General features: G+C 38.3%; 1 protein-coding gene across 1 annotated transcript in view; it reads left to right on the top strand.

Moving 5' to 3' along the window:
* The window catches only part of LOC140234360 (tyrosine-protein kinase yes-like), a 59,460-nt gene extending 53,518 nt beyond the window's left edge, over positions 1-5,942 (top strand). Inside the window, exons 9-12 of the mRNA XM_072314418.1 lie at positions 729-842; positions 2,196-2,349; positions 3,775-3,906; positions 5,632-5,942. Coding sequence (XP_072170519.1) covers positions 729-842; positions 2,196-2,349; positions 3,775-3,906; positions 5,632-5,837 — 606 coding nt within the window. The 3' untranslated portion in view covers positions 5,838-5,942. The remainder of the gene's footprint in view (positions 1-728; positions 843-2,195; positions 2,350-3,774; positions 3,907-5,631) is intronic.
* Positions 5,943-12,085: the final 6,143 nt, after the last annotated feature.

The raw sequence follows: 12,085 nt of genomic DNA, 5'->3' as shown, positions 1-12,085 counted from the left end.
CTTTGACCTTGATCTTTTTACCTATATTGTACATTTTGCTACTAAATGCTACTTCCGGCGGGGACATATATTACGCACCGCGTAATTTCTACTTTTCCTTGTTGTGATGATAATGATGATACTGGTAATAATTATGGTAATGACAAAACAATTGTAATAATAATGACATTGATACTGTAGGCTGTATGTGGTAGAATGCATGAAAGATCCTCATAATGTTGAGATTGTCATCATAAGGTATTAGACAGTTATATCTATTGGAACCTTATGTGTCTCGTACAAAATCCATGGGAATCCCAGAAATTCACAAGGAACAGTTTAATGCAAGCCAGGTGTCAGTAGATTTTATTCATACAAGGTAAACTGGATCACTTGGACGGTGAAGCCGATAGTATTCTGGTAACACATGGAACCTTGTGACATGCTACTCTGGCACATACTCTGGGGTGTTATTGCATTGCGAGTTCATGTGAGTTCATCTCAAAGATTGCTGTATGCATGTATCTCAAGTACACATCTGTTTCCAAGTGTTGCTAAGTTTGATGGCTTTGTTATGCTTAAAACCACATGCATTTTCCCGCTCCTTTAGATCTGTCGCTCTGAAAGCAAAAGGAAACAAAATAGTATGATAGTAGCAAAGGGTTTATACTTATGACATCATCGTGTCAGCTGGTCTCGAATTTCTTTGTAATTTGGTACCTTTATATTCTTTGTATCTATGACTCAAGGAACCAATCTACATTGTAACAGAGCTGATGGCTCACGGCAGTCTGTTGGACTACCTGAAGGATGGGGACGGCCGCCACCTCAAGCTACCCCAGCTGGTTGACATGGGAGCTCAGGTCAGTCCAACAATCAGGAGAGAGTGATGAGTAAAACTGGGGATGTGAGAGTTCAGAGTTCAATCTGATTTCAGATTTTTTTTTTTCTTACTCTGTCCAAAACCCACTTTTCAGACTTTTTGGCAATTCAGATGCATTGGAATGTTCACAGTTTTATCCACTTCAGACTTTTTTTCTCATAAATTTGAGATTTTTTTTCAGATTTTTTCTTCCCCGCAAGTACTCTCACACCCTTGATTCAACAGACAAACAAACAAACAAACCTTCCTTAGAGTCCTTTGAGTCTTGAGATTATGTTGTCTGAGTAAAACTACTCTACTCCCTTTGTGATTCTCAGTGATGGTGTCAATCGTGAGGTGGTGTTGTCAGAGTAAAACCACTTCTTTTGTAATGCTGGGTGATGATATCACACTCTGATTGGTCCATGATAATTGATGCTTCAGTAAGGCACTTGATTTTGTTGTTGATATATTCTGTTTTTCAACAAGAAAACAACTGTTGAGTGTACTCAAGAACTACAGTGTATCTTTGAATCATATTCATATGCATACTAAAAAGTGTGATGATGGTTATGCATGAAAACAGATCATAATAAATGAATAGATAACCAAACCATTCCAGATACACTGTAAAGCAAGTACTGTAGAATGATAGACACCTCATCTTTACTTTGATACACCTGTCTCATTGCCCAGGGCAAGTAGAATTTTTGTCAGGAAAAAAAGTTTCCAAAAGTGTGGAAGCAGAACCTGTTTGATGATGGTACATGTACATGTGCAAATGAGTTGCTTTTCACATTACTTGTTTAGGCCAGTAAAGCTCTGGTTCATTTCTGTAAATTGTGGAGAGTGAGCAATTCACCCAAGTGGGCAAGCACAGTACTTCTGCACATTAAAAGAGAAAATTGTGGCAGAGTTTGAAGTAAACCAAAAGCTGCATATCATGGTAAGGTCAGACTTTGGAGCTCAATATATCTCATGGAGTGAAAGTGTGATTTAATCACGTAGTGATACTGTAGTAGTGATACTGTATAACTTTTATTTTCTTTTTGTGAATAAGGAGGTCGCAGACATCTTGGCAGGATGTTGTTTTCACAATTTGATACCAAGACTATCGTGAGTGCACCAATAGCCTTGCATATGGTGACATTTTCGCGTATCGTTAAATTTGTGGTCCAGCAGTGATTCACAAAATACGCGAAAAATTAAAGCCTCGCGAAAAATAACAGCGTATACAGTTCAATGACATGCCTATGCTGGACTGTACTATACAGAGCAATGAGAAGAAAGAGAAGGTCGAGAATAGTTATTAAATGTGTCCCTCCGACTAATGCTGCCTTCCCCCCTCCCCCAGGTTGCTAATGGTATGGCCTACCTAGAGAGGAAGAACTACGTCCACAGAGACTTGGCGGCAAGAAACGTGCTGGTCGGCATTGGCAACATCGCCAAGGTGGCGGACTTTGGTCTGGCGAGGATGATCGAGGACAACGAATACATGGCCAGACAAGGTGACAGGAGACATTTTTAATAGTTTGGCCTCGAGCTCACAATAGTATCATCTTTATTTCTCATAGGGGCTGCTTGGTGAGACGAGATAAGGAGACATGGTTTCAGTGAAATGATGGCTCCTAAATTTTAATGATATCTATTCAGTAATGAGTGCGCGTACATTGCCAGCTGAGGTTAGGAAGATGGATAGATTATAGGGACTCTATGGCATGAAGATTGTTATCTTTATATACTGGTGAGTACAGGGAGAAACGTGGTGAAACAGTGAATGGTTATAGCCAAAAGTTATGTTTTCAATAGTATTATATTGTCATTTATCATTGAACTCTCAGAGAGACAAGGGTAGGACAAATTAGTAGAATTGGCTTAGGGCTCAAATGAAGGCCATCATTCTCCTTTTGATAGTGTGTGCATTAAAAGACATGGTACGGGAGATGATCCACACTTTTGTTTTGGCTGAAAATGCAGCCATATTGTATCTTCTAATAGTGATATTTAGTAGACGGTGTGGGAAAGATGTTTTATATTTCACAGAGTTTTTATCTCAAAATAATGTTGTTTTTTAATTCATCACGATGAGGGAAATGTTAGGACCAGGAGAGGTAGATGTGCTAGTTTGATTTCTGGGTCAGCATTATGTCATCTTTTATTTCTTGTTGAGTATTTGCTCAGGTGAGGTTGAGAGATAGAAGCAAGAGCCTAAAGTTGATGATAAGATCTTCAGTAGTAATAAAGTGCTCAGATTTCAAATTCACAGGAAAGGATGATGCTATGTGTAGGTAAAGCTGCAGCTAGATCAAGTATTTCATGTAAAGTTTGCTATCACTTTCCACTGCAAGAGCCATGGCTAAATTTCTGCATTGATGAAAAATTATCTGTTGAATACATCGAGGAGCCATTAATTCATGCAATTGAGATGATATACGTTTTTGTATTGTAAACGAGAATTAATACTTTGAAGAGATATTGTGTGGTTAACTGCAGAGTGCCTATTTCTTTCTTTTTAATTTGATTATTTAATTCTGAATTATTTTATTGTGATCATTGCCTGCAGTTATACTGTGAGGTGTTTTTTGCTCAGTCATAGTCACCTTTACTCAAGGATTTTTTTTCCTAATGCTGTTTAATCCATTGGTATTTCTATAAACATGTCAGCACTAAGTATAGCAACAGGGAGGTATACACTGACTGCAAAAGAAGCAAACCCTAGAGTGTTCTTACCATTCATTTATTTATTTATTTATCATTTATTCAGTATTTTTTACCCAGGGTAGCCCCATCAGCGGTTTATACACTGTTATTCATGTTTGAGGTATGTGCTTCTGAAATTGTGCTCTGTGCCTAGACTGGTTGAAGTTATTAGTCCATGAAATGTCCATGTGCACACAAGCCTCATAACAGTGTATCTGTTCACTTTTTAACAGGCGCCAAGTTCCCCATCAAGTGGACTTCCCCAGAGGCCGCCCTCTATGGCCGATTCACCATCAAGTCAGACGTATGGTCTTTCGGTATTCTTCTGACAGAGCTAATCACATACGGCCGCATTCCCTACCCAGGTATGTGGGACACAAAGAGAATATTTTGTGGTGGTGTGGTCTTTATAGGAGCGGTAGCCCTCTTCTGCAAGACGTCTTGGCCTTGTTTCATAAGACTATGGCAACTTGACAATTGATGGTAGCTCTGTAATCAGTGGTAATTACCATGGCAACACCGGCCCACAGCCAATCAGAGTCCACAAAATCCCCAGTAAGAACCATTGATAGCAGAGTTACCATTAATTGTAAAGTTACTATAGTTTCATGCCACTGGGCCATGGTTAAGAGGTGTCATGGTGAGCTTGAAAGCAGGTTTCTTTAGGCAACAGTAGTGAGAGTTAGATCTGCGACCCAAATGCTATTTAGACAATGTTAATTAGGCCAAAAATGGTGTTCTGCACATGCGCGAGACGGCCGTGTCCATTGTCGAACCCAGGAGGCTGCATTGTCTTAAGGCCACCCCACACTATATGACTTTCAGTGCCACAACCAACTAACTTTAGATCTGAAATAAATCAGAATGGTCTCAGAATGAACCTACTTGTTTATTTCAGATCCAAAGTTGGTCAGTCGTGCCATCGAAAGTTATGTAGTGTGCGATGGCCTTTAGCGGTCACGTCGCAGATATAAAGCTCGCTACTGTTTCCCTGTAGGATGACAGTAAATGGTCACATGATATCGCAGGCAAACAAGTAGTGACTACCTTTACTGTTGACTAGGCTGTTCTCACTCTGTAATTTGCAGAAGCACTATGAAGAGAATCAAGTGAAGATATGATGTTTACATGTTATATGAACTGTAAAGCTCTAAAAGAGGCTTGTGTTTTGTTTTAATAGCTCATGTTTGTCATATGATCAAGCAAGCTGTTGAGGAGATTTAATACATCACTTACAGCTTAGATGCAGATGTTCTGAAAAAGATGTGTATAATGTGACATTTGTTTAATAGCAGCAAGACAAGTATTGTCATTTGGCTTTCTTGACTATAGAAGTAGTATTGATGATCACTGAATGATTTGAAAATTCAGTGAAAAGTCTCCATGGCAATCAAGATATCTGCTTGTAGATTTGTTTATCTGTTCATTTAGTTCCAGTGTCTTAATTCCTGCTTTCATGACATTAGCAGTATAATGATCATGATGATGATTATGGAGACAATGGTGTTGTTGAAAATGACAATGACAGTGAGTATCACCATTATCTAATAGTGATCATCGTGGTCACCTTTAGGGATGGTATAGTATTGGTTGAGATGAGGATTGGGCTTTTAACTTTTTGCAAGATGCATGTACATAGAAACCACTTTGTGATATGTTAAAGAGCATACAATTCTGAGAAGAATTCAAAATTTGTTTCATGAAAATTGGTTTTGAAATGGCTGAGATATCCAAAACAAAGTGATCTGAGTAAAAAGGTGGGTCCCACCTTTTATTATGATGGCTTTGTTTTGGATATCGCAGCCATTTTAAGAACCAATTTTCATCAAATAGAATTTGAATTTCTCCTAGAATTATATGCTCTTTCATATTTCAGAAGAGGTTTCTCATTATCTCAGCAACAAAAAATAATCAACGAACAAAGTTTGAAACCTGAAGCCCCATCTCGAGTGAAACTACATGTTTACCAACCCTGTAACATGGATTCATGTCTGTATTTTATGTTTCTGTCGTTGTTCAAGTTTGTGATGATGATAATGCATCCATTTTTCATTCCTCTCTCCATCACCCCTCCACCATCTCGTTGCCAGGGATGATGAACATGGAGGTACTGGAGCAGGTGGAGCGAGGCTACCGCATGCCCCGGATGCAGAACTGCCCCGACTCCCTCTACGACATGTGCATGATGAAGTGTTGGCACAAGGACCCGCAGCAGCGGCCCACCTTCGAGTTCCTCCACGCGTTCCTCGACGACTACTTCGTATCCACTGAGCCCAACTACCGGGAGGCCGATTAAAGATGCGGGGAGGGAGAGGCGGGGCTAAAGAGTTGGGCGTGTCCTCTCCCCTCCCCGTTTGGGGCGTGTCCGATGTAGAAAATAATGTTCATCGCATGAGAGAGAGAAAGAAAGTGTGAGAGAGAGAGAGAGCAAGAGAGAGAGAGATAGAGAGAAGTCACTTAATAAGAAATTGATTTGTCAATATTTTTGTAGGTGCTTTTTTTGTACTTTTTGGGGGAGATTATGGATTTCTGAAGACTTTATTTTCCTCTTCTCCTTTTGTGACAATACATCATCTGCCATGAAATCACCTCCTGCACGGTCACATCAAGTGTGATCTCTGTCTCATCTCCTGCCATTCATTCTGCAGATGGTGATTCAGTCTTTTTTTAATTTCATTTTCTTTCTTTGCCCGCACCCACAGCCCGGACGTTTGCACCGAATGGTGGCGTCATTCTCAGAGTACGACACTGAGAAAGAAACCCTTCACCGAAATGCAAGCTCTTCTTTTGTTGCAGCACTCTCACCAAATTCAACATTTATGTAATCATCCAATTTGATGGACAGCACATTATATTTCATTTATTCAAAGCATCTTTGCTGCATTTCTCTTCTTCTGTGACAAGAAAATATGATTATGTCTATGCCGTATATTCCCCTTCCTCGGGCATTTTCCTGATCTCTGATCTTGTCCATCTGTTGTAGTCATTGTTCTCGTCATGTTGAAATTCCATATACCAAGCTGCAGGATTCCAAATATGACATTCCAGTGTTCCCTTGGATGTAAACTACAATTCCCGGCAACTTTTGTACTGTGATAAATCATCTTGTAATGATTGTCCTTTTAAACAAAGAAGGCTAAAAAGGTGAAAATTGGTAAGAAAGCGTGATGTGAAGAAAGCAAGAATGTTGAATTTCATTGATGAAGACAGAAGCTAGAAAAGGCAGTAGAGACCCACCAGACCCTGAAGCTACACTGGACATGTAACATTGAGAGATTTAAGACAGCAAGAGATCTACAGTACATAGTTTGTGTGTGTTTGTCTGTATGTATGTGTGTGATGGACGGGAAGAAAGAGATATCCCCCCCCCCCCCCTTGCCCCAATGAGTGCTGGAGGCATGATTTGGTGATGTCTTTGTATCCAAGTTTGACTCTCAAGAGAGAGAGAGATGACAATTTTAGTGAGAATTTTGGAGTGTGATTCCAATGTGTACTCGTCTCATTGAATGTGGATGACCTTCTCATGCAACCCCTGTGCATAATGGGTAGCTGTAGATGCCTGTTTGTGTTGATCTAGCGCGATTTTTGTTGTTGTTGGTTTTTTTTTTTGATGATTTCAAACTCTGTGCCGCAGTGGTACATTCTTGCCGACATCGAATTCTGTGAGGCAGGTATTGAGATGGGTGTTCCAAGAGGTGGTGATAGATGAAATCTTTGTGGAGGAGAGCATTGCAAGAACCCTTGTCTTCATTAGTCAGGCGCACTCGTGGTATCTCATTATCTCTAAAGCTACTTTGACATTGGTGTTTGAGCTGTCCTGCCTGGTTGCTGTGTGCGTAGCCTTTCTGTACCCGCGATGCTCTCAATACCGGCATTAACCTCTTGTCTCGTTGTCTGTCATGGGCCACATCAGCCAGCTAATTCTCATGTTGCGTGTCTGCATAGGTTGAATAAAAGAGCAAATTTGTTTCATATGTGTTGTGTATCAAAGTTGATCTCCTCTTGAACAAGAAAGGAACAAAAGAAAAAGATTCTTTTATACATGTAAGCTTTGAATGTGTGTCCAATTACTAAGATATTGTTGTAAATATTCTCAACAGAATGCAATTTGTGAAGAATATCAGTGCTCTTTGATATTGTGGACATCACAGTTTGTATATTATTTGAAGCTGGTGTACCCAGGTGTTATTTTTGTGTACATGTGTTTGTTAGCACAAGATCACTGAAAAAGAAAGCTGGTAGAAGCGTGATCAAACCTCATAGCTTTTTTTTTCTCACACTCCCAGACTGGTACTCAATAAGATTATTTCCATGTTTGTATTGTTTCATATTCTATTCATTTTAGAAAGCGTAGTGTAAATGCTGTAGGTCTAGGTAATGTTGTATGGTCTTATGATGTCCATCAGGTGGGGTTTAAAAAAACCCAACAAACATACAGAACAACTTGTACTCTTTTCAAATATTATAATCACATACCTTGTCTTATCTTTGGCAATGACACTTACACACTCGAACCAAATTTGCCCTTGGAAAGTGCATCTCACGACTGAACTAAAACAAAACCATCATTGGCTGACATTATGCAAAGTTAGGAGACTGTTGGTGTCTAGTCTTCTATAAAGCTTCTTTGCTTGAGATTTGTAAATGCCAAACAGAAAGCATCACACAAACACCCCCCCCCCAAAAAAAAAGGAGAAAATTAATAGTCTCCCTGTCAGACTTCAGGTTATGTGACATATTGATTTTCTTTGTCAGATCAGTGTGATTGCAATATTTATTAATTCATTTATTTTTTTAATGAAAGACTCTATTTGACCATAGCATATTCAAATCATGTTTGTAAAACTCTGAGGAATGTAATGTACTTTTCTGCAACTTTTGGCACATGCACTTCTGTTTTGATACTATGTGCTACAGAACTCTGGTTTCGTAACTCTATAGTGTCTGCACTCTGTGTTCAGTGGAGGTGAACTGTGTATCATATGTAATTATGCCTAATGTATAGATATTTAAATGCAGTGCTACTTATATCAGTGCTTGTCTTCCTGGATAAGAGTCTAGTGATTGCAACCAACATGAAAAGTGCTTTCTTAGAATCTTTGTGGGATTAAAAAAAAAAAAAATTAACAGAGAGAGAGAGTGAGAGAGAGAGAGAGCATGAAATAGATGGAGAGAGAGAGAAAAAAAAAATGGAGAAAATTTGATTTTCACAGATAAATCATGTGCCTTTGTTTCTCATCACCAAATCTCAAATTTACCTTCGTTGTTACAGTGCTTACTATCTGTGCATATTGAGTGTGATTGGAGATTTTTACAGGGACAGTACCAGAAACCCATGTTAATACTGGATGCACTGCGTCATGTGTTTAAGTCTCCACGTAGGCCATCTGGCATGGTTTGAAGTTTTCATGATGTACAAAAAATCATGAATGTGAAATGCCATGCAAATATGGCCAACATTTTCAGAAAGATGCTCGATTTGTTGTGTCTGACAAACTGTTTCATTGTGGTGAAAATTGAATTAATGCGAGGGCACTCATCATTGTTGCATGATTGTCATTCTGTTTTTCAGGGAATGACTTTTCGGTGAGTCTTAAACACTTTGCACAGGGGAGCTGCCTTCAGCAATTGCAAAATTAAGAACTAACCAAATTTTTTACCATAAAATCAGATGTGCTCTTGAAAAAAAATATATACCCTGTTACTGATTATTTCTTATGATGTTCCTGTAATAACCGCAGTGACTCAGACTGTGATTAGAGATGACAATACCAGCATGTGCTGAATAATCAAGAATACTTGAGAGTGTAATTTAGCCTCGTATGTTTGTCCTTCCTTCATCTCATACGAGTTGTAAGTCTGTGATTTGACAATGTTAAATTCCATCTTCTCTATTCCTTTTCCTCCAATGATAACAGTATTTGATAACTCAGTGGAGTTAATAGACTTTTCCTCTTAAAATTACATACAAGTTGCAACCGCTGCAACCGTGCCTGCCTGTCCCGCATCGGACTCACCAGTCACTTTTGAGCCTGCAGCATACGTGGACTTCCTTTAAATCTTCGTTCGCGAAGCAAAGCCTTACATATATATACATACATACAAGTCTTCAGTACTGCATTTAATCTTTGCCAAGAGCACCAATGTGTACAGTACATACCCGACTTCCTTTTGGTAAATATTTTGGCAGTTGTTGTTTTTGTGTTTGTTGGTTTATTGCAGTTGTTGTTGTTTTTTTTCCATCTGCTTCTCTGCATCCTGTGGTAATGGTGTTAAAAGTGGATGGGCTCTTGGGGATTAATCACCTCCATAAGTTTCAAAATTAGTTGTTATTTCTGTCTTCATAAACTGTGGTCTGTCAGTATTAAGTCAGGTGTCTCATGGTTAATATTACTATCATTGTATAAACTTAAGTGTTATCCAAGAAAGTCAACAGAAGAGGAGCTCAGAGGGAATAACACAAAACGACCAGAAACGAATTTTCAACACTTTGCCACATATAAGTTTGAAATTGTTGCATGCATGCATGCATGCAGTGCCATTGTCAAGGAGGTAGTGGTACCAGGTCATGTTCATACATAGTCACATTTAGTGTTCTATAGTATTCCCATGGCCTTAAAAAAGAATTAAAAAAGTCCCAATTATGACTACACCTGCACGTTATTACTTCTTCATGTTTAATTGGTTGAAGTCAGTTATCGTTTATTATGAAAGCACTTCTTTGTTGTCATTCTGTATATCAATTTTTTTTTTTTTTGTGCTTTTTTGTGTTTATTTTTCCAAAAATTTGATGAGGCGTAATTTAAACTGCCTTCTATTGCGCATACTTTGGCGTTTCCATGCAACATTCCTTACTAATCTCATCGTCGTACTACCATACTTTAGCTTTCCAAACTTTTTTCATGTTTGTCTTGTGTACTGGAAGTTTTGTACTGAGTTCTTATATTCTCTGTAGACCATTGAATACATGTATATATAAATATATATATACATACAATCTATGAATATATAGTATTTTTAGCTGAGATGAAAATCATGTGGTACTAATATCAAATGACCATGAATATAATAAAGAGCTGTAAATTGCATATCATAAATGATTCAGTCAGTCTGTGTGTTTGTAATCTCTTCTCAGTCAAAGATTATTTGTCAGAATATATATATATATATATATATATATAAATGAATAACAGCAAAGGGTTTCTGCAGGGACAAGGACAAGTCCACCTTCATAAACATGACAATTGAGAGAATGCAGCAATATTAGTAGAACACATAGGTGAAAGTTTGAGGAAAATTGGACAATCCGTTCAAAAGTTATGAATTTTGGAAGTTTCAGTTCCGCGATCGCTGGATGTGAAGACTACTACAGTTTGTGATGTCATATGAGTACAACCATATAAAGAAACTATAAAGAAAATTCAACATATTTTCACTTTTCTCGCATAATAGAAGAGCACATGACTTGCCTCTTTCAGAAGGCAGGGGGAGCACATTACAGTTAAAAGTTGAGGGAATGTGTACTTTTTTCCAAAAAAAATGAAATTTTGTGGAATTCTCTTTATATTTTCCTATATCGTTGTACGCATGTAACATCATCAACTGCAGTAGTCTTCTCATCCAGCAGTGACTGCACAGAAACTTTAAAAAATCATAACTTTTGAACGGATTGTCCAATTTTCCTAAACTTTCACTGATGTGTTCCACTTATATTGCTGCATTATCTCAATCCACATGTATATGAAGGTGAACTTGTCCTTTAAGAAGACATTGGCTCACAACAGTAGTAATTAAAGAAACTCCATGAAAGCTGTTGTTTTAATGAATTTTTGCCTGAAGGGCTCTGTCACATTAAAGGCAGAATTTATTCTAAGATGATTTATAAATCAAAATAATAGATGCATCGTCAGTGGTGGTGCACCCGTAATAATTATGCGCACGTTTACAAGTAGCGCACATTCTATCTTGTGACGTCCTATTTTGTGCGCTACTTGTATGTGCACACACTTAATTATTATGGGTGCACTACCACTGACAACGCATCTTTTATTTTGATTTATATCATCTTCAAAATAAAATCTGCCACTGGCTTGACAATGTCCTGTGAGCAAAAGATTGTTTTGTTCAGTTTTGGATAAGGGCACTCAGAAGCCAGAGGTCAAAGAACTTTCCTGTCATAGATGTAGTGACCAGGGGCCCGTTTTATAAAAACTTGTCATCAGTGACAAGTTGTCATAGATGTGACAAGCTTCTGAAATCCTTGCATCTGATTGGCTGAGAGCAAATTTGTCATAAAAATGTGGCAGTTGTCACTGATGACAAGTTTTATGTAACGGGCCCCAGAAGTTTATTCTATTTTGAGACCTTACAGACAAGAAACTGTCGTTTCTATTCAATGCATTTTCAGTGTTGTTGTTGACTGTGATTATCCGTGTGAGGTGTTCCTTTTCATGAAATCAGAGCCCAACATTTTCTCTTCAGTTTTCTCTCTGTCTCTTACTCTCAGTCTTTGTAAGTTTGCGATTTGACCATGACCCTTGACTT

The sequence above is a fragment of the Diadema setosum genome, chromosome 10 (assembly GCF_964275005.1).
Source record: "Diadema setosum chromosome 10, eeDiaSeto1, whole genome shotgun sequence".
NCBI classification, from domain to species: domain Eukaryota; kingdom Metazoa; phylum Echinodermata; class Echinoidea; order Diadematoida; family Diadematidae; genus Diadema; species Diadema setosum.
This window is presented reverse-complemented; position numbering and strand designations above follow the sequence as displayed.